The sequence below is a fragment of the Phyllopteryx taeniolatus genome, chromosome 3 (genome assembly GCF_024500385.1).
Source record: "Phyllopteryx taeniolatus isolate TA_2022b chromosome 3, UOR_Ptae_1.2, whole genome shotgun sequence".
Classification (NCBI taxonomy): domain Eukaryota; kingdom Metazoa; phylum Chordata; class Actinopteri; order Syngnathiformes; family Syngnathidae; genus Phyllopteryx; species Phyllopteryx taeniolatus.
In genome coordinates, this window is record NC_084504.1 from 20493676 (window position 1) to 20519889 (window position 26214).

Consider the following 26214-nt stretch of genomic DNA (forward strand, 5'->3'; position numbering starts at 1 on the left):
AATTGAATCTCACCTTGAGGGATTACAATGAGTATATTACATGTACTAATTTGGAGTTTAAGAACGTTGCCTAATCAAATGTTCTGTATCACATTCAGGTTGTGCACATTTTTCCATGGTGCAGAACCCCCCCCCAACCAAATGTATCAAATTAAGTTTGAGCACACTTGTACTACAATAAAGTGGATCTCTATAAACAAGAATATCATAGAAAGTAGCAGAGCATAATTTAAAAAAATGAAATTTACAGATCAAACGCACTGCAACATACTTTCCGAAAAGCCAATCCCTACCAAATTTCTGTGTTAATATTTTTGGTTGTTTCTTTTGTAATGCTGTATTCCAATTGATAAAGATGGTGAATTTGGGGTAGTCAGCTGTAAGCTATATAAAAACAAAAGTAAATATTTCATGGTGTGTGCAATGCAGCTGAAATCAAGAACACTGCTCTGAAAGAGAAAACATTTCAGGAAACAATTAGGATTTGGTTTGCGTTTAATGACAAAAATTGGACTGCAAAGTCGAACCTGGCAGGTCTCGGGCCCAAGAACGTCACACCGAACATCAACGAGTCGTGTCTGACACAAAAGATCAACAGTAAGGCTGCCATCTTCCCCCCAAATTTTTTTTTTTGCAATATCATCAACCACATTCTTTTATAAAATTCAACCTTATATCACAACAGCAATTAAGCCAGACAGTCTATATTGAGTGACAAGCAGTTTTTTTTTTTCTGTGTGTTTTTTTTTTAATAGCTAGCAGCAACATAAATGGAGGGTTTGGACCCTCACAGTGCAGCTACCAATGTGTGGCTCCACGTCAACAAAGTGTACCTTTGAGTCTGATACCTTTCTTCAATGATTGCATTCTAAATTTGGCCCTCTAGCGTGGTTCTATCCAGCTGTATCATTTCATTTTGCTCTTGATAGCCTGCTCCAAAGGGTGAGGGCAGTTGGGTCTTCATGTTTTCTTTGAAAAATAGGTGGACCCGTAGTCTCTTAAAATGAAACAATGATCCTAAAATATATACACAGAGAGAAAGCTGCTTGGTAGAAGCTTTTAGCCGAGGTGAAGTGGACTTTTGGGTATCAGTGCAAAGAGAGAGAGAGGGAAAAAAAAAAAAAAAAAAAAAAAAAAAATCAAGTTTAAAATCTTAAAATTAAAAAAAAACATGGCCAGATAAAAGTAGAGATAAATAAATAGAGATAAAGAAATCAGCACGCTCATGTCCAACAGTTTCAGGACAGTAGAAAATTAATAAAAAGCAAGAATTCATGCTTCAATGGCCAGACCAAGATCTACTTACCTTGGTATTTATCCCCTGATTCATAGAATTTGGTTAAAAAAACCGCTAACTGAATGGTGCATACATGAGTCACCTTGTTAAAATGAACACTTTAAAACTCCTCTGAAAGGGGCGGGGGATAAAACACTTAAAAAAGGCCCAAGATGGCTTCAACTCAAGGTGTCCTGGCTTTTGCTCTCAAATGGTGCTCTCTTCCTGTCAGCCCCGACAGTCTCGGTTTAAATTGACAGGGTTTCCGGGTGGGGTGGTGGGCGCTGCCTTCCTGGACACGAGTAGAACCTCAGAAGGTCTGTGCAGCCACTGCTCACTCCACCTGGCTCTTCCCATGACTGGAGTGACCCAAATTGCGGGTAGCTAAACTGCCTGAACCACAAGCAGAAGAACATTTATTAAAACACAGCTCAATACAAAAACCAGGCACCCTGTAATGGAAAGTTTTATGTCTATTATGGAATGACTTATTTCAGGTGTGTTCCATCTCGTCAACATGGGGGAAAAAAAAAGACTTTTCAGTCGAACCTTTAAGGTTGACCACAATCCTTCCCAGGACACTGGTCCAACTCTAATTTGATCCAGGGCCAAACTGTCATCATTATAAAATCTTTATTAACCGTTAAGACAATTTTAATATTCTTACATGTCATACAGGGGTAAGAACAAGTATTTATAATCAATAGTTATTTTCCAACCACAGCACTTATTCACAGTACCAACAGTGAATGTTGTCCTTCTCTTAATACTACTTGTTTTGTAGCCAAATATCCACAAAAAGGCAAAGAATTTTTTTTTATCACGATCCTGTGATGCCTGTTGGACGGCGCTTTGAGGTACGTTGCGGTCGATCTTTTGGAATAAGGTTAACAAAATTGTACAATGGAATTAACATTTACTTAGTATTTCATATTAGATAACACTTTTGTAACTATGTATGTCATCATATGCTTTTCCATATCATTGCTGTCAGTTGGAATCCACATTTCTCTACATTCACTACTTTTCAGGAAATAATATATATATATTTTTTTAAATCGGTTCATCTTGATTCTCAAACAGTGTCCCGGGGCACATTAGTGTGCCGTGAGCGCGCTTCAGGGGAGCTGTGGGAAATATAACATTTTACTTAATTGCTCAAAAAATTATTTATTTCCAAGAAACAATGTATCTTTATTCATCTATTTATGCCAGTGAGGCAAAGTGACAGACAGAACAAATAAATGCTCTTCTATTAGATGGCAGGAAGTACATACAATAATTAATGTATCCACCTTTTGTTTGTTGGTGTGCCGTGACATTTTTCAATTGTCAAATGGCTCCATAAAGGTTGCAAATCACTGCTCTAAGGACTGTCCATATTATGGATAGCGTACAACTCTTCCTCCCTCCTATAAATGATTGTGATTGGATGTAGGATCACAGTCACACTGTATTTAAACTAACTTCTAAAATGGAGAGGATAGAGCATATGACAAACTTTGTCTCAAGGATCCTCTCCCTTTGCAGAGTTCCTGCAGGGATTGGGCTAGGTTTAGTTTCTAGTATTCGACAAAGCCAGTTAGTCCTTCGATGCTTGCCAATCTGAGGCCTCGCAAGATATCCGACAATTCATCCTGCAAGTTTGGAGGAATCGTTTTCTACAAAAAAACAGTTGAATTCAGATTTGAAGGAGAAATGGTCATACCTGCTTGTGGACTTAGCATCACATGTTGATGCCTTTTCTTCTCATCTTTTGACGGTGAACCCTGGAGAAGGGAAATTCAACGGGTCTATAAATGTGTACGAATCATTCGTTGACTTAAGATTACATTCGTACTTGTTTCTCTCTGAAATTCCTCAAGAGGCCTGATGAGGACGAAGGGAAGTTTTCCATTTTGATACTTCCTGTCATACAAGACAGAAAAAAGGTTATCGCACTCCATTGGTAGGAGGGCTGCCGCTATCTAATATTTTTTTAAATGACTATAATTTGTCGTGGATAATGCGTACCCATATATAATACGCAACTGCATTGTTGACCTCAAAATTCTAGAAAACCCTTCCACCTATGTATAATGAATTTTTACACTGCATGATTTTGCGTCTACCCATGTGATCAAAACGATTATCTGTATTTTGTTAGTTTTTCCAATAATTATTCTGAAGTTAAGCACTTTATTTGAACACGTAATATTTTCTTTTTATTAACTTGCTCTTATTTAGAAATTCACAGCCCTACTTTTACTTAATAAATGAGAAAACACACAGTTGTGCTCACATGTTTGATTACCCAGGCAGAATTTATAAGATGGGTACAATTCTTTAAAGAAAACAAAGGGCCAGGCGAAACACATTAAATTTTATTTTAATGGGATTCAAATTAAACTGTCAAGCATATCAGAAAAGCATTATCATTAAACAAAACATAACCATAAAGAAATTAATGATGGTTGTTGTTCAGTCATCAGTCGTATTTAAAAAAATAATATTTCACAAATTCTGCCAGGGTATGTAAACATATGAGCACAACTGTACATATATGCAGTCATACGTACCCCTGTCAGATTGGAATTAAAGTGTAGGCTAAACCTTTTTCATAACCTCTAGGTGGCAGTGGCATATTGGAATGAAAGTGTACAGCTTTTTCATAAACTCGAGATGGCTGCATACATGTATAAAATGTATTTTTTCCATTTCCCGCTTTATCTATGTATAATGCGCACTATTGACATGACATTTTTTTTTTTGGAGGGGGGGGGGGGGGGAAATGAGCATTATACACGAGAAATTACGGTAAATATTTCTTACATATAATCAATCATCCCATTGATAAATCGAGTAATTGGGAAATTACAAAATTTATTTTGTATTAATAAACAATAACACGCGCATGTGAGTTGTAGGCATTTATTTATTTATTTTTACTTGGGGCTGCCCTCCTCACATTGTACAGATCTGGGACTTTGAATGCATGTGGCTTTAAAAGGCAGGGCCTGGCCTGGTGAGTGACGTGAGCGTCAGGGAATGAGAGTGTAGAGTCGGCTGCCTGTTAACTGGGTAACCCGTTATCCAGTCTGTGTGTTGAGTGACTGCGTGAGTTGTAGCCATCGGCAGCTCCTGTATGAATGTGCTTTATTACGTTTGTTTTCTTACCTTTTGTTCAATGAAGCGACGAAAAGTGCACCACCGGCTGTGTTTATCCTTGACCTCTTACAGCGGCATTAAAATATGTTCTAATTAGCGATGGTAGGCTGTATTAAATTATCATCGATATGTTACCTTGTGTTGGCGATCACAGACATGCTGTTGTGGTATAGTAGTATAGTTCGTTCGGGTTTGCAGTAGATGCATTGCACTTTTCTTATTTTTTAAGTGTGACATAATCCCAAATGTCTAGAAAGCTTCTAGGCAGAGACTGTGCTTCGACCTTTTTGGTATTCGAATTATTCAATTAAATGTTGCACTAATGCATCATAATGTGTTGTTTAATACGACAAGGTGTAGTGAACCTGCGGGGCCTCTGAAGAGCTGACAGTCCTTCTTGATGTGAGTGCTGGATCCACACAGGAAGCAGCAGCGTGGCTCCGGAGCGTCCCGCCGCCTCCAGTGTTCACTTTTGTGTCGGGACGCCAGCTCCTCTCCGGTGTCCGCTCGCTCACGCATGCCGTCCAGCCTTCTCTCAGAGTCGTGCCTGTGCCTGGACCTGCGTGACGCATAAAATAAAAAATTAATAAAACACTTGAGCGTGGCAGTCCTTTCACCTCTGAGCACATTACCGACGACACTCACTTCCTGCGCATGGGGCAGTCTTTCATAAAGTGACCGATTTTGCCACAGATGCGGCAGCAGCGGTCATTGGGGGCCACCTCTCCCTCAGTGAGGACTTGGGGGTCAAAGAAGTACTCCTGAGGAATGCGCAGACAAAGTCGAAAAAGTCAGAGGTTAGTTATTGTATGGCTTCACCGGGTGTCCCCCCTTTACAAATAACTTGTAATGTTACTTATGTTCAAATATCAAGACTGTCTCAGTATTGTTCTGCTGTGGTTTTCACCCCCAGTCCCCCTGTCCACTCTGTCCCGCTGTCTGTCCCCCCCTAAAACCCTTTTCTGTCCGGCTGCATTTTCAATAAACAATAGAAAAATTAAAAAATTAAAAATAAACAGAGGGAGTATTTCAAACTCCCCTGTTGCACAGCAAAACTGTTCCAGCACAAAGGGATACAGATCCACCAAGTGCCATTTTTCAGGAAGTTACCATGGCAACCACGCTGATCTCTGACCCCGGGGCTGAGACAGAATGAGCTGGGAAGTGACTCCCCTCCAACCAGTCCACACCATTTATACAGATGAAGATCTCTCTCTCAGGGTAATTCATGTTACAGCAGTTTTACTATTTACTATACCAACCATCTGACTGGGGTACTCGGGAGGAAACACCTTCACCGGGGTGCCAAACACTGTTCTGCCATTGATAAAAGCCTTCATGATGAAATTGGTCACTGTATTAACGAAAATAAAGAACAAATGCAAAGATGGAGACGTATTTGAGAGACAATATAAACAAAACATGAAAATCTGAAAAAGGACCTTACTTTTTCTTGAAAGACCTGCACCAAGATTATGATTGAGGTCAAATGGATCTGCAGTGCAAGAAGAGTCATCAGTCAACTAATAATAGCACAAAGGCAAGTTTTTCTAGCACTTCACAGCCAAAATAAATGACATATTTATACAAAGACAGCATATTTTTTCCTTATGTTTAAGTATATTTTCCTGTCTAGTTTACACAATTTGTCTTATTAACACCTCAAACTGCTATGATTTGACTCATATTGCCAGATTGTTGTACATTGACATTTTTGCTATTCATTTCTTCTTGTGTGCTTCTGCCAGAATTTTTGTGAACACCCCCTCTCCTTGAGCTGTCACCTTATCGTGGTGGAGGGGTTTGTGGGTCCCAATGATCCTAGAAGCTAAGTTGTCTGGGACTTCAGGCAACGTCCGGGCACAGCCCAAAAGGGTAACATGGGTCCCCCTTCCCATGAGCTCACCACCTGTGGGAGGGGCCATAGGGGTCGAGTGCAGTGTGAGCTGGGCGGTGGCCGAAAGCGCCTGTACGTTGGGGTTCACCCCGGTGGACGAGAGGGTAGCCTTCCGCCGCCTTCGGGTGGATGGACGGGACCTGACTGTTATTTGTGCCTATGCATCAAACAGCAGTTCAGAGTCCCCACCCTTTTTAGAGTCCTTAGAGGGGGTGCTGGAGAGCGCTCCCGCTGGGGACTCCATCGTTCTGCTGGGGGACTTCAATGCTCACGTGGGAAATGACAGTGAGACCCGGAAGGGTGTGATTGGGAGGAACGGGCCCCCCGATCAGAACTCGAGTGGTGTTCAGTTATTAGACATCTGTGCTCACCATGGAGCAGTCAACTGAACACCACCTAGTGGTGAGTTGGCTCCAACGGTGGGGGAAGATGCCGGTCCGACCTGGCAGACCCAAATGTATTGTGAGGGTCTGCTGGGAACGTCAGAAGGACTTTCAACTGAGGTAGTTAAAAAGCTCCTCGGTGGCAAAGCCCAGGGGGTGGATGATATTCGCCCGCAGTTCGTAAAGGCTCTGGATTTTGTGGGGTTGTTCGGTCCCTGTACGACCAGTGTCAGAGTTTGGTCCGCATTGCCGGCAGTAAGTCTTGTTTCCAGTGAGGGTTGGACTCCGCCAAGGCTGTCCTTTGTCACCGATTCTGTTCATAACTTTTATGGACAGAATTTCTAGGCGCAGCTGAGGCGTAGAGGGGGGCCAGTTAGGTGGCCTCAGTATTGCATCTTTGCTTTTTGCAGATGATGTGGTTCTGTTGGCTTCATCATTTCCAACTCTCACTGGAGCGGTTCGCAGCAGAGTGTGAAGCGGCTGGAATGAGAATCAGCACCTCTATATCTGAGACCATGAACCCAATTATGAACCCATGTTACACAGATGACTACTCAGCAGTTAAATAATTCAATACAAACAAACCACCTCCACATGAGGCTCATCAGTATTATTAGCTAGCATACTAGCCTAAATTACATGATAGCACAAACCTTTTGGCAGTGGCACACAATACTAAGTTTAAGAGAATATAGGGAAATTGTAACATTAATAGCTATTAATAGCTGTAACAGCAGAGAAGCAGACACATGGTTCCTGTTTCCCTTTTGACTGTGCATGAGGTGCATTCAAGTATTACCAACAATACAGCAAAGAATTACACCCACAAATACCAAGATTCCACTAGATGTTGTCAAAGTGATACTTTCATTGTTTAGGCCCGTGCACAAAAACAGCGACAAGCCGAGATTCTCAGCTAATAACGGGGGTTAGGTTTAAAAAAAAAAATAAAAAAATAAAAATTTAATAAACACAAAATGAATACGAAAATTTGTGAATATGCCAGGGTTCACTGTACTGTGTGCTGTGTTGTATAATTCGAATCTGTATCTACACTTGGTAAGTACTGACCTTCAATGACGATGTATTTGGACGTCCACTGCTTGTTGAAGGTGGTGAGGCGGGCTTTTTGACGGGTGCACACTACATGCTCTTTAAAGTCAAAGTCCTCCGTGTAAAACTGGAGGAGGCCGAGCCAAAGTTCCCCCACTCTCTCAGTGTTCTTGCCAAACTGTGGCCACCGACTTGGCTGCGGGTCGAGTAACAGTGCAGAAGCGTTAGAGAGATACAATGAGGACACAATTAAGTGTACAAAAGATACTGACCAGTGTTTTTAAATCATCATAGAAGTATACATTCCAGCCATCCACTAACACCTCAGGCTTCTTGTCACCATCGTAAAGCTGAAAAAACAGAGGTAGAGCCGTAACCATTTCAAATCAAGTGTATGGCGTTGGGAACAAGATCGTACAAAAAACAGCCACAAACAACCTACACCTATGACATTTTGACAAAAGCAGGTGAATGTTAAAGTGTACCTCCTGCAGCACAGGTAAAAGAGGTGGCTCCCTCTGCTGGAGGAAGAAGAGAACCATGAGGGTGTAGGCATAAGACGAGAGACTGCCACGTGACGCATCCCCAATGTCACACATCTGGAATTCAATGTGATCACAATTACACAAAAGCAGCGACATTTCAATGACAGCTTGTGTTCTGTAGCATACAGACCTTGGCAAACACCTTCATGACATAACAGAGGATCTTCACTCTCCTGTCAATGGCTGCGTATAATGCTAGCAGTCGCGTGTTGTGTAGAGCCTGTGGGTGAAACCAAACCTCTAATTATGTGCAATTTTCACTCCGGTAGGAAACAAACTGCCGTGAATTTCCTACCAGTCTATTGTAAAGGCTGATGTCTCCCTCTAGGCCAGTACGGACGTGGTAGAACTTCACAATGGGGACTTTGGCTGTAGTGATAGGCAGGATGTTCCTCAAATCTTTGAGGAATGAACAATTGATGAGACATTCAAAAGACAAAACATTAGCTTGTTCAACTAGAATGAGGATCAAGTGCTTCTTACCAGGGTGTTTCCTAAGAAGCTTCGCAAGACGCTCGATTATATTGATGCAGTCGGCATCCTGAGGACACAAATTAGAAGCAAAGTCATATTTTTACAAACTGAGATAGACCTACTTGCATGAATGATGATGCGGTTTACCGACAGTAACTTCAAATTATCAAAGTAATCTCTGTGTTGCCAAGGCTATTTTACTGTTAGTTAAATACAGCATACATACATACAGCAACAGTCATTTTAGTAATTTTAAGTACATTTCATTGGGGTTTAGCTCACAACAAAATTTATTTTGTTTGCTGCCATCTATACTGTATATTTAGCAAAAAGTGCATGGACAAGTGCTGATTTTTTTTTAATTTTTCATATTCAAAATAAAATGTCTGTTCACATTTTCAGCAATCTACAGTATGTTTTTGTTAACATTTCACCAATATTGTAATAATACTGAAATGTGATAACAGTGGTGTCCCAAGAGGTTGATTTTTTGCTTTTCAGATAAACCACCGCTCGAGTGTAAAGTGAGGGGGGGTGGGGCCATTGGCGGGTGGGTGCAGTCGCCGATGCACTTCCAGCCCTTTATCGGAACAAACAGTTAAACACACACAAATAAACACTCAGAAGGACCATGGAGCAGATGCTAACACTGAACTAACCGCATGGTAAATGTCCAACCTGACTGACTGCAGCTCTTGACCTCACTCAGTAACCTGCACATCAACATGCAATGTACTAATGTGTGTGTGTGTGTGTGTGTGTGAGACTTACTGCTTAATTACACTTTATGAAACCTAATCTCTTTAAATTCTCTTTTACTGTTTTATATTTACAATACACTGCTATTTTTCTTTATTATAAACAAGTAAATATTGTGGGATTTTGGAGGAAGTTATAGCGGATAAATCCCATTTCAAGTCATTAAAATGGGCAAAATTGATTTGAGTAAATTTGTTTATGAGCTTGAGCACAGAACTAATTCAATTTGTAAGTTAAGGTACCACTGTAATTTAAAGATCCATTACATACAATTGTAATGATTTGTAGAGTTAATGAAGCCACAACTGCAAAGATAAACCTCACACATACTGTACATGCTGCATAGAAATCTGACCATGAGATAACTTACATCTATGGTGTCCTGGCCCTCTCGCACCATACAGATGTCTAGGTCACTCTGCCTGAAGCCAAAACCATTTTTGGAAGATCCAAATAGCTGCAGCCGAGCACCTGCCCCCAAAATGAAGGAATAAATCAATAGTTTGGGGTCATCCTACCTAAAGTCAATGGCGAGGTTAAAAATACAGAGAAATTTTAAGATAAAATGCTGATTGTGGTGTACTTCACCAGGGAACTGTCGTCTAACAAAAGTCTCCAGATCTTGCAGGATGCACTCTCTGATGGCCACTTCCAAGTCATCTGGAGCAAAGTCCACTGCAAAGAAGCACACATCTTTGCTTAAACTGAAAGCTTACTCCAAAAACAATTTAATTAGTGCCACAAATACATTTGTTCATCTGACTCACAAATCTTATGAAAGTAAAAACACAAATGTATACAAATGGTCATGAATTAGGTATGCTTTTATTTCCACTATCTTATCTGTTATTGTGGACTAGAGGCTAATAACAGAAGTAAAACAGGAAAGAAGTGTGATGTGTTGGTCATCGAGTACACCATACAACAGTAAGTACGCACATGCTGAGTTTTTTTCTCGTCATGTGAGAGGTCTTGAACAACTCAAAAAAATGAACAATTATGAAAATATTTTTACACCAACTCACCAAAACACTGCTCACACACTTGGTCAAGCACACTGAGAAAGTCCGGTGTCATTGGGGGCAAAGGCTGCAACTCTACCTTCTTGAAATCCTCTGGACAATCTTTCTTCAAGTGGCCATCACGTTTGCACAAGCTGCACACAACCATGTGTGACTGTGTGGGACGAAAGGGAAAGATTAGTACGAAGTGCACAAAAAGAACTTCTACAAACCTTTTCATAATGTTTGTAAACAAAAGGAACCACAGTACTTCCAGGTGGCAAACGGGAGTGAGAATCACTGACCTGAATTGAAAATGACAAAAACTTTAGGTCTATGCCGCAAGGCATTCCCCAAAAGGTTTACTCCCCCCCCCCCCCCCCATTTTCTTTAAAAAAACAAAACAAACAAAAAAACATCTAAATTATTCGCCATGGCTTGTGTTGTAAGGTAACTGCAAAAATGTCAGTAAAAGCCTACCAGAACATCTGAACTGTATTGGGGGTTAATCAGAAACACTAAAAGGTGGCAGGCGTGTGCTAACTCCCATTTAACATGAGCTTGGTTTTGCTCGGTTAATTCTGAATACAGCTACAATCCCAGTATTAAGAGGGTGTGCACACTTGTGCAACCACATTATCTCAGTTGCTTATATTGTCTTGCCCTCTCGAAAATATATATATTTTTTCAATTGAATTGTACAGGTTAAAGGTCACAATGTTACAAAAAGTTTTTAAATGATTTCTCGGTCTCATTTTTTCTCTATCACAAAATGCAAGCATTTGAACAAGTGTGTGAATCTTTCTTATCCACAGCATGTCTGAATTTCGACCACGTCTATTTTTTATTGAATTTACCCGTTGAAATGTAAATTAAAACTGACATTCAGTCTGCCTTGGTAGCAGTTTACATCTTTTCGACTGGCACTTCAAACATTTAAACTACAGTGATCGAGAATATGGTTGACTGATATATGGATTTTTTTTTTAAGGCTGATTCTGATATTGGGCAAAAGTTATGCTATACGATTACCAGTAATTGGCTGATTGATTTAAAAAATATATATAATGAATAAAATAAACATTTTTGGTCCCTTAACGCACCTTAATAAGAAGATATGATTTACAGGCAGAACATTTCACTGTTTTACAATACTTTGTCATTTAGTATTGTGAATGGAGAAGATTTTGTTTGGTTATTTATGAGTGTATTATTATTATTTGTTTAACTTTACAACAGAGACAAAATGACAAAAGCATGCAAAAAGCATTACCGGTAACTGATGCATGTATCTTTAGTTTTACGCCATAGGTGTATACTGTATATAAAATACATAATGAGAAGTGACTGGCAAAACATTATGTAGCTCATGAACATTAATTTACATTGACTCTACTCCATTATTTTATTTGCCACGAAGTCATGACTCCCATGAACCAAAATAAAAACCAGTGACGCCTTCAACGTCATCTTTGACAAACACAGACAGTCCAACACTAATGGTAGTCCCATAACATACATTGAGTTGACAGGCTGTGTCATATTTAGGGCTGCAACTGACTATTTTAATAAATCGATGAATCTGTCGATTTTTTTTTGATTAATCGAGAAATAAATTTCGATAAATCGATGAATAAATTTTAAAAATTCAATTTCCAACCTTTTATCAAAAGAACGGCATTATTTCAACTTAACAGTGCCAGAAAATGCAACAACAACAACAAAAAAAAAGACTGATTCAGTTACTGGTTAGGTCTATAACATGTCCGCAAATGGGTAGAAACGATCCTTGTTACATAAAGACAATCAGTGTGCTTTCATGGAGGACTACAGAAATCAGAGAATATTTCAAAAATTCCAAGGATTTGGACAATTTTAAGTTGGAACAAGGTCCCAAAACATTTATTTATTTTCAAAATAGCTGTCAATTAATTCGCTAATTGATAAATCAATTATTTGTTGCACCTCTAGTCGTTACATATTTTCTGCCAAAGTAAAACTAAGAGTGACGACATCATGACAGTTGCCAAAGACAGACAGTAATGTTAATCATTTTAACTTTTCGGGCCTGCACTGAATAAACCCCCTCCCATCTATGTTCATACTGCTCCTCTTTAAATGCACATTAACATGCAGCTGACGCTCTGTACCCTGAAATATAACTCTGATCGCCAGAGGTGGTGCTTCAAGCACATTATTCTAGCGTATGCGCTGGTCAAGACATTAATAATAAATTCACGTGACCTACTGGTGCCGCCCCTTAGCCTATAGAAGCATGTGACACCGGAAGCCAAGTTTTTTTTATTCTTCTTGTGCTTTGGTCGAGTGTGGTTGTGGCTTGTTGCATTAGCTGCTTTCTTCCACAACTTATTCTTTTCCTGTTTTTTACCGCTTTTCATTTGGTAACCTGGCTGTGGATTGGTTGTATGGTGGAGTGGTAGCAAGCGTGTTGGTGAGGTGTTACTGTCGTTACAGCAGGTAAGCCGCTTTCAATTCAGATTTACTCATACCATACTGCTGCCGTATTGGTTTCAGAAGCACTGAGACCCACTTCAAAGGCGACACCGTTTCGCTAGCTTTGTGATTGCTGCTTTGTGCCGGCTGCCCATTTAAGTTCACCTTGGACTCATCACATTTTAAAGCTGCCACCGTCTTGGGGGTGGAGCTAAACTGTCTAATGCCTGCCACTTTTGCAGCCGGACTTTGTTTTCCTGGCTTTGGCTGAAGATGGCTTATTGGCAATGTATTCGACCACCTGTGGCGTGTTCAGCTCTTCGTGGTCTTTGGCTTCTGATACTTCGAACACAAGTGCCGTTTTTAGCTTGACATGGTCGTTTGCTTCTCATATTTCAACCACCAGTGGAGTTTTCAGATCAGTGTGGTTTTTGCTGCTCAACTGGCTCGATAACTTGTGGTATTTCCTTGCTTGAGCTGACCCACCAGCATGTCATTGGTGTCATGCTGGAGTCGTGCTGTAGAGCTTCTACGGTGCCGCTTCAGCCGGCTGTTGGCTATGATCTATATCATGCATGACAGGGAATCGACCACCTTAAGAAAGATCTGACGGAAGATGCTTGCAGCATTAAGCCTTTCTCCCTATGTGCTGCCCGCTTGGCTTGGCTGGAGGAGCCAGGTCCTGATTCATAGTCGCTCCAGCTGGTTAAGGGTCACAATGGACCGCAAAAACACTCTGCTGTTGGTGGCCCTTCCTTTGTCCCTTGTAAGCATAGCAAGGGTGAGTCCTTGACAGCCAAGGTTTGCAACAAAGACAGAATTCAGTGGAAGGTGGCTTCTTTTTGTGAGGAAATTCCCTTCCCGTGGCGGCTTCTGACCCACACGGTCATGACACTGAGCAGCACTGTGAAGATGCTTCGAATGTGCACTCGGTGTCTTCAGATTATGGCTCCTATACCTCCACCAGGATGATGTAGCTACATCTTCAGGAGTACCTCTTGCGCATTTGGAGATGCCTGTCCCCGGGACGAAGTCCAAGGGCTCCAGCAAATTTTTCAGGGATCGACTGCGTCCTATTTTTGTACCCTCCCTCCAAAGAATATATTGTGGAACTACAAGCGTGCTGGTCCGACACAAAAGCGTTTTCCAGGTCGACGTCTGATGTAGGCTTCTTGCATCCATGCAGAATGCGTCTGCTCTCACGCCCTGGGTGGAACCTGCCGTAGCTTTCCTGATCATGGAACCTGATCTGACCCCAGTGCCAGTGGCCCAAGACCACAATGCTGTGGTACACATTACAAACTGTGCAGGGCATATGACGCTGATGCACACATGGGTCATCTTGAAAATTCACTGTCACACTTATGAGAAGTGAAAAGTGCCCTCCACTACCTTTGCTAGATTCCACAGGGTCTCCAATACACTTGAGGGTGTTTTACACCAAAATTGTTCTTCCTGAGGTGGGTCTTTGTAATGGTCTGTGTTGTTACTTGAAACACCGCCTCTGGCGGTCAGGAGGGATGAAATGGAACGAAAGTTAAAGATGTAACTATGGTTCGATGAATCTCAGATGACCGCCAGAGTTTTCTGTCCCTTGGAACCCTCATGCTTTTGCAAGAACATTTAACGGCTTGGTTTCCAGTATCACGCGCTTATATATGTTAAGGAGCAGCACTGGTAGGTCAAATATAACTATTATTAAAATGTTGACCTGCACAAGAGTGATCATCCAGTGCTTGAGGCACCGCCCCTGGGGGTCATCCGGGATTCACAGAACCATAGGTACATCTGTATCTTTCGTTTTTTCTGCAGTTACTAGTTTTAGCTAATGCAACAACGCACGCATCAGAGCTCCATGTAGTGGACAAACGGCGCAAGGACCTCATTCTGTGAGACTCCCGACGCTTAAAAAGTATTTACTATTTTATGAGAAATTAAGAATATATCTGCATTTAATCGACAAAACTAATGTTGATTACTTCGAAAAGGGCTAAAACCGCCCGACCAATTAACTCATCATACAGGCGATTTCCCGTTTTCGCATTTGCTTTACACCTTGGTCAAACGACAAGAAGAGGTTTGTTTACAAGTAGAAAGCTCCCATCTTGTGCATGTGACGTCACGGTGAAAAGGTCTTTAGCTTTTTGTCACCTCTATTTAAACACTTTAAGAAGTTTGTTCAATAAAAAAAAAACAAAAAAAAAACATACCTTTCCTCTGGTGAAAGCTTGCTTGGTGAATTGATATGACCTTGTGGTCTGCATTTGTTTTTTATTTTCAGCATTTTCAACACTGTCCAGTAAACATGGAGGTAATGTGCCAGCGGGTGCCAATTCCTCCTCTGAAACAGGTGTGTCCAAATCTGGAGGTTCCTCATCAGACAAAAGGTCCTCCCCAGAGATCTCATCCACAGGGAAAATCTCCTCATCCTCCGTAGTAAAGCTGTCCAAGTGACATCTGCCATGCACCAGAGCATCTTCGTCCTCCTCTTCCTCAGAGTAGCTGCTTTTCCCAAAGTCCACCTTTTCCTTCTCCCCGTCAGAGTCACTGCCTTCCTCAATTTCCTCCTCTTCCTCAATGATGCAATCACAGTCTTCAGGGCCATTTTCTTCACATTTACTTTGCGAATGAATGCTCAGTTCACTCAACTCTGACAGGCACGCCTCCCCCTCACATGACTCCTTTGCACTTTGAGCTGAGGTCTTGTGATTGGCTGCCGGCATATTGAGTGGCAGTGCGAAATACTTGTATGTTGTTTTGAGGCAATGGAGGAAGTAGTCAAACATCTGTTGGCTGTTAACAGTGCGTGCCACGTTCCTCTTTACAGCAAAAGGGTCTATGAGTGACAGAAATGGACATGAGTGGTGCTCACACGTAAATAATCAAAATCCAGCATATTGCTTACCCTCCACAGCGATGCGTTTCTTGGGCCAGTCTTTTAACTCCCGGGAGAGGACGACACTGGTTCGTACGCTGACGACATTGTCAGCCATGTTGAACTCCAGGGAATAGAAGCGGAGCATTTCAACCCAGAGAAGGCCGACCTCCACAAGGGGGTGAGGGCTCTGGAAAACCAGTGGAACCTAAAAGGAAAACACATTAACAAGTTAAAATGTCAGAAGAAAGTCATGTTAAATTTTCAAAATGAAGCTTCATATTGGATGTCCTCAGTTGACAAGGTACCGAAAAATAATATTACGACTCCTGGGTACACACTGAGCACGATTAACGAGTTCGTGTGGTGGCATAAGACTGTAAGGGGCTTTATAGTGAGCCTTCTACTCAGATTATAATCGGTTTAGAAGCCCAAACCGAATGAAAATGCTCCATATAAACACCTCAATCGGAATAAACGGGCCGAATCCTAATGGAATATTCCCCTTTTGCCAAACCGATCAGAAGTAAATTTTTGTCAGGTAAACCATGAATCGGAATGGAGTTGGCAGCGCTCGGTCTGCGCATGCTCTGTATTGACGTAAATGAGAATCAGAAGCATCTTTATTTGCCAAGTATGTCCAAAAAACAAGGAATCTGTCTCCGGTAGTTAAATGTTGAATTATTAAATGTGCAGTGACTTCATCGTTTAGGCACGTCGTAAATATGGCGGCTCCCAACCGGAGCTCGTATGTGACGGGTATCTTGTTTTTAACATCTTATAACTTGTTTCAATCAAGTGGTTGTTTTAGTAAAAATGTAAAAACAATCCTGACTACTGTGCTAAATAGATGACGGACTTCCATCTTGATAAATGACGTGACGTTTACGTTGATGTGCGCATGTCGCACAGGTCTTTCGATTAAATGTAGTGCACATGTATGCGCCCAATCGGAATAAATCACATCACATGCAAACAGTTGACTGAGAGATCGAGACCGAGATCTTCAATCTGAATGAGTTCAATCGGAATGACAGTGAAGTCTCCATGTAAACCCAACGTATGTCACACGGCACAAGAAGGTACACTGCGTTACAGCCATACTGAATGCGTTTATTGGATTGCTATATTTATGGCCTAGAAGAGCTGTAATAATGACTTTATTAATGCATTAACATAGGTTAGTGATGAGACTATTAGCGACAAGACTATCGCACGCTCTGACTTACGACAGACAAACTCTGGTTATGTCACCACCATAGCAAAGGAACTCCGTTGTAAACAAAGGACACTCTGTACACAGTCTAGAACTTTTACATGCTTATGTCATACAATATATGTACGTTGTTTGGATTTAGAGGTTTTGTACTGTGCATGGATAAACTTTGAGTTTATGATTAACTAAATGATTAATTAAAAAGTCCTACTGTTTATCTTCTGTATGATAGAAGATAGAAGCACAATGTAACTGTTAACAGCTGCTCTACCTAATTGGGAAGAGGGCTAATTAAACCACCCTAAACTCTCAACTATGCTGAAACACGCAACATATAAATACAGTGAACCACCCACTTGTACTTGGGGGGTCACAACTCACAAATTCACATTTTTTCCCCTGTGGAACCCGTTACCTATTCGCTGGTCTCAGCGTATTTTCTGCTCTTCCTGTAATGATCTAAGATGCTAAAAGATGGTACCAAACTCTTGGCAAAGAGGAAAGTAGTAATTGGTGTCGAGGATGTATGTTGAAATGGCATACTTACGGTTTCAACTACTGATTAAAGTAATAATGAACATTGCTGGGGTTGTCAATGACGAATGGTTTTTCGCTATTCGCAGGAGTGCCTAAGCCCCGTATTACATTCCAAATAAAACTGTGGCCCGTGCCCCGGACACAAATAATCGACTATGAATCCAATGTGTTCCTGTGGGATACAAATAATTAATTTTTATAATTCTGCTGGGTCATCGGTATTGTTGTGGTTCATAAATTTAACCTCATTCACAGTCGTCCTGTGTTTGACTGGCATCCAGTCCAACTGGGATTAACTTGAACAGAATAGGCTGTATATAAATGGCTAGATAGAGCAATTCTGTTGTGATGGTTACCTCTCCCTTCATGCCGTCTTGTGGCTGTGTTGTGTCTTTGGTTGAAGAGGTGCAAGTCCAGTGCAAGCGTCGATCCTCGACACACGTGAGGTTGAAGTCTGAAAGCTTGCTGAGCGAAAAGGTCTTTATCTAAAAAAAAATAAGAGACTACGATTATAATCAAGTGTTAAAAGATAATCTGGCTCAAAATGAACTACAAACCGCTTGGTTCAGATACGTTGGCAAGAGTGGCTCCTTGCGCTGCTGTAAAAAATAGATGACCATGAGGGCGAAGACGTATGTCGGTAGTCCACCCTCCTCTGCACGGTCGACTTGACAGATCTAGAACATAAACAAAAGCAAGACTATTAGAGATTATTTAGGCCTCTTATTTCCAAAAGAGACAATTCGTAAACAGTGGTACCTTAGCCCAATGTCGCAGTCCAAGAACCAGTGGAGGAAGGAGATGCTCCTGCATGGCGAGGGATGCTAGATAAGAAGTGGTTTGGAACGCGTTTTCGTTCCCTGCACTCACTTTGCAGAGAAGACCACTGTCAAGAAAAAAAAAAAAAAACACTTGGTTTTACTGACAATGTGGAGTCATTTGCCTTGTTGCTATTGTCCAAGTTGTTGCATATAAATTTTTACTGCCACACATCTGGTGACTAAGCAGCTGGCAGGGGTACACACCTGTTCTTTTCTTTGCAGATGACTACAGGTACGCGAGCATGAAAATCAGCTTCCAGATCAACAAAAAGAGCTAAGGACAGACAAACAAAATCCATGAATAGAAACCATAACCAACATTTTTGTCCCCCAAAGAGGAATATTTTTGTGGTCAAACGTAGAAAAAGGTGACTCACGGGTCACAGCGAGGCACTCCTTGACTGACAACAAGACATCTGGCTGATGCATCTGTGAATACATTCCATTTCAAAGCTTTTACACAACATACATATAATATAAAAAGAGAGCATGTGAATATAGCGCGTTCTGCAAATGCCACATTCTCGGGTGGACGTCAGTGTTGGCGCTGGGCTACTCACATGTGCTGGATACTGAATGTCGATGTTGACATCAGAATCCTTGAATCCAAATTTTGTGCAAGATGATCCATACAACCGGAGCCTGATCTCTACAGATTTGGCAGACAAGTAACACCGTTAACTGTCAATGCACCAACGGTGTGCTGTACATAATTTACAAAGAACCCCCGCCTAGTCACGGTTCACCAGTCACAAATTTGCTTTTTTTCCCCCTATGGAACCTAAATTGGGAAATTCTAAACACTTTTTTGGGTGGAGGGAGGGGCAAATACTTAGATTTTTGCTATTCATGCCTAACACAAGTGAATAGCTGTACATTTACAGTAATCACCGCATATTTGCGGTCCACTATTCATGAATTGACCAATTCACATTTTTTTCTGTGGAACCTATCCCCAACTATTCGCTGTTTTTGTGATCTTTCTGAAACACTACCTAAGAAAAGGAAAGTGTCAAGTAAGTATGTTCAAGTGATACATCTCAACTGAGAGACAAGCTTTGTATGTTGGGGAGGAGTTTAGTCTGGGTTGTCAGAAGAAGTTACAGAGAGTATTCGCCGCATGTGCAAGGCAATGTAAGTTTCTTTGCAGGGCGCCATTTGTACACAAGGCAATTTCATGCGCTTTACAGCTACAGAAAATTACAAGAAGGTAAAACCATTCAGTAAAACCAAAAAATTATTAACTAAGAGCCAAGATAATTTGTCAAACACAGCTAAATAGACCTACAGGATAACGTGGATGTACACTTTTGTCTGGTGCAAGTTTTGGTTTTTTTAGCCATATCATCTGCAAGCCTTTAAGAATAATGTTATGTTGCAAATTTGAAATGATATTTAAAGTGTTTTGGGTTCACAGTCTGGAATATTTACAGTTTAAATGAGTAATATGGGCAATTATATATATAAAAAAAAAAAAATTGTAGAAGGGCATCAATTTCATTTTTTTCAGGATTTGTGCCCCTGCTCGGTTCCCATCTCTCAGGGGGTCACTATATAATTAATACAATGAACTTGTGAGGTTGCTCACCAGGCAGGACGGACAGGAGCAGGTCTTGCATGAGGGACACAACAGACTGTCTCCTCTCTACATCGCAGTCATCCATTCCGTGCTCGCGGACGACAGCCTCTAAGGCGGCAGTCAATGCATTAACATGCCCAGGGCCAGGAGGTGGGATTTCAGTCAGCATCGCGTGCTCTTTCTTCTCCTGCGGACACAAACAACATCCACATCCAGTTTACTACCGACAAAAGGCCAATGCGCTAATTTCTACAGCCCCGTTGGTAACATGGGTAACATCAGCGATAATGCCAAATTAATGCAAGCAAACGCTGGCTAGTCCCCCTCACCCTGAGCCTCCGCTTGTGACGCTTGTCTCGGATGTGCCTGTTGGCGTCAGACACGGAGTCTAGGAGGACGTCGCAGAGGGCGCAGGTGTAAAGGGCATTGGGCTTGCTGTTGGACTTCTGGTTAATGGAAGAGAGCAAAGATGTTTGACAACAGTGACAACGAAACAATAATTGCCACCAATTTCAAAAACATGACCGACAGAGGTATTGTTTTCATCACTGTTTACTGGTTGGTTGGTTGGTTAGCAGTATAACCAAAAAAAAAACTACATAGTCATTTAATTTATTCATTTACATGAACAAACCAATATCGCACAATATTAGGGTTACCCCTCATTCCACCGATCCTCACAAATTGTTTTATTTCAATGTACACAAGAATGAAACACTCAAACGTATGTGAAATTTGATTTTGCAAATATTGCAACACACTTATTTTTCACTATATTATTCATAATTATTTTTTAAACAAAAAATATGAAAAGTAAAATGTGAAATCAGTCCAAATAAATTTACAAATTGCTGAATGATAACGGAAATGTTATAGGACTCTTGATAACATAAATGCTTGATGGTCCGGATTTAAGATGGTCCACCACTCTCTTAGACACAACGGAGCCCGAGCAAGTTACATAAGCCATAACACACCAGATATAGCATTATTGTACTTCAATTTGTCTGTCTTTTTGGTTTCTTTTGAGTGATGGTTATTTCAAATATGCACAGTGGCATTCTGTTGGGAGCAATAATTGCCTTGACTATGACATATTTAAATGGAGTAGCTTTGAATGTGCTGACATATTTAAATTGAGTAGCTTTGAATGTGCTATCCTGTGCATTATATAGAAGAACTCTCAGTAGTCAAACAAACGAAGATGTCGAGTGAACGTGGCATGAATTGCCGAGTGTGAGTGTCCCTTAATACATGGAAGTACTTTAATTTCAACAAAGTACGTCACACTTATCATAAAAGAATATTCAGTAGAGTGCTGAACTCAGTAAAAAGCGTGCGTGTATGTACCTTTTTGAGACAGTGTATGTCATCTTTACTTAGACGCCTCTCGGCTTGTCGCAGAATGTGCAGATCTTTGGCTGAGAGTGAGGACTCTTCACTTGCGAGGTCCCTGTCCTCTTCAGCAAAATTCCTGCCTTTGTTCCTTGGCCTATGTCTTCTTCCTTTTGAATAAAAGAAAAAGGACAATGAGATGAAAAACGAAAAAAGTATAATTGTTCTTCAGGTGCCACAGAGAAATTGAGTCACAAATGCATGCCCTAATGTGCATGTTAAGCAAAGTGCGAAGTCCCACCTGCATTAAGAACATTTCCATCAGTGGTATCCCTCCTCCACTGATCCCTGTCTTCATGTAGGCCCCCATCACGGATACTCTTGCCCCACTGTTGTTGCATATACTCTCTCCAGTTTTCTTCTCGAGGCCTGCCACAGTTTTCCTGACTCCAGAACCGATGTAGATCATCCCTCTGCAAGGGGCTGTGACCACCTCGGAAGGCTCCAGGGGAGTAAGCCAAGGGGCCGAGTCCCCCCCTCTTAGGGCTGGCCCGGTATGGACCACCCTGGCTCTTTCTGCCTTGCTGTGCTCCATCCATTCTGAAGGTCTGTCCTCTACTCTGGTCCTGGCTCCTCCAGCTGTCTGCAGGTGCCCCCCAGCTACCTGGCCTTGTGCGGTTGGGCCTGTCGGAGTTCTCCATGATGCGCTAAAACTACAAAGCATTGAAAGGTTCAATCAAAATGTACAAAGTAATCCCCTTGTGTGCCAGTATGTTTTCTAGGGCTGCAGCTAACTGAATATCTTTACAAATTGATTACTGATTATCCCATCGATTAATCAGACAACAATTGATTTTGCATCATTCAACACAACATCTGTATGAGGTGCAAGCATTATTTTCTTCCACTCGGGGTCATCATACTCCTGTTCTACTGTAGTAACTAAGACTTTGAGTGTGTATGGCTTCAAAAGTGAGTGACGTGAGCGTTAGCGAATGAGAGTGTAGAGTTAGCTGGCTGTTAACTGGCTAACCAGTTAGCCAGTGTACGTGTTGACTGATTCGACACGAGTTGTGGCCATTGGCAGCTTGTGGATGAATGTGGTTATTATGCATTTGTTTTCTGACTGTTTGTTCATTAAAACCGATCGAAAGTGCACAGGTGGCTGCATCTACCCTTGACGACTTGCAGGGGCATTAAAATATGTTCTAATGAGCAATGGTAGGCTGTATTAAGTTACCTAACATTGATACGTTACCTTGTGTTGGCGATCATAGATGGGCTATTGCGGTACACAATGCACTTCAGCTTACTTTTTTTAAGTGTGAAATGATCCCAAACTTTGGATATGCTCCGTCTTTTACGAACTTTCCTCCTGGCTCGCCATCACACCAAATTATTTTAGATACTGAGTGGTGTGTGCGACTGCAGTAACATTTGTCCGTGTGGAAAAATTATCCCTACGAAGCTTCGAGGCAGAGATTTTGCTTCAACCTTTTTTTGCAATTGAGTTATTCGATTAATCGTTTCAGCTCTACGTCATTGACACCAATTACTACTTTCCTAGTAGCCAGGGCTTTGCCACCATCTTGTGTAAGTTGTGGCATCTTAGGGCTTTACACAAAGCACATAAATATACAAACAGGTGAGTTTTTCAGCAAATAGCTGGGGATAGTTTAAGACTGTGAACCACAAATCGGCACGGGTTCACTGTTAGTGTTTTTATCGGCAACGTGACAAGTGGATGCCATTTCTGTGGAACTTTCTACAAATCATGGAATGAGCAATGGAATTATTGTGCATGTCCCTGAGTCAGCAGTAACTAATTAATAAACAAAACAAGTGCAATTCAAGTCATTAGGTGCAAGGTGCGTAAAAAAAGAAACTACACGTTTAGATAAGCAATATGAAACTTCTTGTACCACATGAAAACATTCTTACTAGCAACGTGACAAGTGGCCGCTATCTTGATAACATTTTCTCAAAAAAAAAAAAAAAAACAGAGAACTTCAAATACCTCTAAAATCCTCCATAACAAATAAATTCATGAAAAAACAATTGATGACTCAAGTTCATGACATATTCTGCTGCCCAGACTGCTCATTTGATGAATAATGTTCAATTTGCGCTATTTAGGTTTAATTTTTTTAGGGAAAGTAGTGACACCAAAAGGTCACAGTAATCTTTAGGGGGTCAGTTTAGAGAATACTTTGGAATTTCAGCCCGTATGAGCTTAATAGTGGATATTTTTAACTGAAACTTGTCAGCTAATTGGGGAAGGAACTCACAGAGTAGTAGACGAAACGAAAAGATCGAGTGTCGCTATGGAAATCCGTACGATGACACCAAACGAGGTAAAATGTAGCTTTTCTGGTTGAGGGCGGACATGCCACGTCAGTTTGGTATAATCCCTTAAAATCATTAGCAACTGCTATCTAAAAAGTCAAACACAATTAAGTTTTCAGGCCGTAATTCAAAGCAGGCGTGAGTGCGGCACATACTTGTAGTTACTTTCACTTTGCTCCTAAATCCTTGGGTCCAGGTAAATTAAAAAAAATAAAATCATGGATTCCCATAAATTAAGGAAGTGATTGACTTATTTTCTGTTCCACAATAAGATGTTTATTTGCCTCTTCTTCTTTCTCCTCCTCTAATTTGCCTTAATAATAAAAACCTTCATTTAAATACTGCATTCTGTTTACTTGTGTTGTCTCTGACAAATATTTAAATTTGTTTGATGATGGGAAACATTTGTAACAAACACGCAAAAAAAAAAAAAAAGAACTGAGGAAGGAGGCAAACACTTTTTCACACCACTGTAAGATCAAAATCTAATTTAGCATGGCTAATTACATTAGTGTGAGAATTTTTGGAGAGATATGCTGAGAAATGATGAAATTATACCGTTTTATTTTAATTTGGTGTGTTCTTGACCATATTTTTGATAGGCGATACAACACAAACGCGTTATCCCAAAAAGGCTCTTTTCCCCACAGAAAATCTCAATTTTCTCAGGAACTCACATCCGATTTTCAAACGTCTTAATGCGTTGTTGTAATGCATTGTTCTCAGGTTAAAGTGGCCATTCCAACCAGACTTTGTATTTTGACAGATTTTGATTTTGATCTTGTCACGTTGCAATTCTTACGCCATCTGTAACTTGGAAATGTTGTGTGTCTGCGTTATTTGCATAACTGTTGTTGAATACTACTTCTACTACTAATTCTTGACAACTCGGCATCATTTGCATAATTGCCATTGTATCAGAATTACCGCATTACTGGTACCCATTGATTGCTCCGTATGTGTGTTCTTATGTCCTAAATGTATAGTTTGTCATAGTGGCTGTTTGTTGTCGGACTAGAGTGGCTCCAATTACCGGAGACAAATTCCTTGTGAATTTTAACATACCTGGCCAATAAAGATGATTCTGATTTGTGCTAATATTTAGGTTTAGTTTTTAGGGCAAATCACGTTATTTGAAACGTCACTGTAATTTTGACGCGCAGACTTGGAGAACCCCTCGGAATTTCGGTTTACTGAAACTTGTCAGCCAATCAGATAAGGGTTTCCCTCAGTAGCATATGAAACCAAAGGGTCAAGGAGAAATAATCAAGTTATACTGTTTTATTCTAATTTGAAGGCGTGTTTTGACCAGATTTTCTAGATGCAATATCGTTCAAAAACACTCCGCAAAAAGGATTCCTCTGCCCAAAAATAAAAACAACATTTCTCTGGAACCCATCATCCGATTTTCAAAATTCTTGGTGCATTGTACTCAGGTTGAAGTGGCCATTCCAAACAGATTCTGCATTTTGACAGACTGTCATTGTTGTGAAATCTTGTCACATTGCTGTTTTCATAACATAATACTCAAACAGATCCTTCCAGTTATCCGCATTCTTCATTTACTAAAAAGAAGCCAAATTATTTATTGTTCACTTTCTTAAAAATAAATTGTTACAAGTTACAATGTAAGTCAATCTGCCTTGTTTACACACACAAAAAAATAAGCGATTTTGCATTTCGTTCCCTTAGTGTTGCCAATGTGAACCGAATTGTGATCTTAAAACCAAGGTACGTATTGTATCGTGGGTTTTGCCAGTTACCTTTACACCTGTAGTGATTATACATCGTGGTTTCACCACCATAACCTGCACCAATGTCGACTGCGCTGTCAACAAGTTTGACGCATCTGATTCAAGCTGTGCGGCGGGTTGGATTAAAGTAAACCTCGTGTTTCGCCTCACACATTAACATTACAACTAATGTGCTTTGAGAAGTTGACGTTGAAGGAAATGAAAACCCCAAAAAAATGCAGCCTCAGCCAAGAGTCCAAGCTCCCCTTGCCGACTTCTACTTACGAGAGCTTGTTATGTCACGGCATTAGCATGGACTAGCACGCTAACGTGTGGGCACCGCTTCAGCTTCTGACTTTAGCCTCCTCTTCTAGGAGTTGACGGTTCACAATGTCACTAGTCGTGCACGGAAACACACGAATAAACCAATTTAAATGCACTGCAACATCGGCGATCACGGTTAACGCCGCTGTTAGCCGTTTAGCCTCCTTAGCCCTTAGCAGCTAATGCTCGCTAAGGTTTTGCCCCGTTTTTGTTTTTGTTTTGTTTTCTTCAACAATTCAGCTCGTAAGTACGCCAACGACAGCACAATACAATACGCTACTATTTCGTATGAATAAAGGACACTTTCATACCTTTAAAATGTGGACATAGGACATACTCAGCCGGGCGTTGTTGTTTTTTTTTAATGCCCCTCTTGCATCGAGTTTCGAAAGTGTACCGCCGCTTATCTGGTTCGTAGCGGCCAGGCAGCTTTCGTGTTCCGCCCACCGCAGCCAAAAA

General features: G+C 41.0%; 1 protein-coding gene across 1 annotated transcript; it reads right to left on the minus strand.

Annotated features, from left to right (window-relative positions):
* Window positions 1-477: 477 nt before the first annotated feature.
* On the minus strand, window positions 478-26208 carry tut7 (terminal uridylyl transferase 7). The gene is made up of 29 exons (XM_061767449.1): window positions 26067-26208; window positions 21654-22065; window positions 21368-21522; window positions 20347-20463; window positions 20027-20204; window positions 18999-19087; window positions 18816-18867; window positions 18643-18712; window positions 18377-18503; window positions 18175-18294; window positions 17974-18102; window positions 15895-16072; window positions 15200-15825; window positions 10560-10710; window positions 10123-10209; window positions 9905-10005; window positions 8785-8842; window positions 8597-8700; window positions 8432-8521; window positions 8242-8355; window positions 8029-8106; window positions 7775-7952; window positions 5871-5918; window positions 5686-5777; window positions 5069-5184; window positions 4789-4982; window positions 3117-3184; window positions 2985-3045; window positions 478-1669 (listed from the first exon to the last, which is right to left on the minus strand). Exons 2-29 carry the CDS (start codon window positions 22051-22053, stop codon window positions 1611-1613), a joined length of 3840 nt encoding a protein of 1279 aa, XP_061623433.1. The 5' UTR covers window positions 22054-22065; window positions 26067-26208; the 3' UTR covers window positions 478-1610.
* Between the last annotated feature and the right edge of the window lie 6 nt (window positions 26209-26214).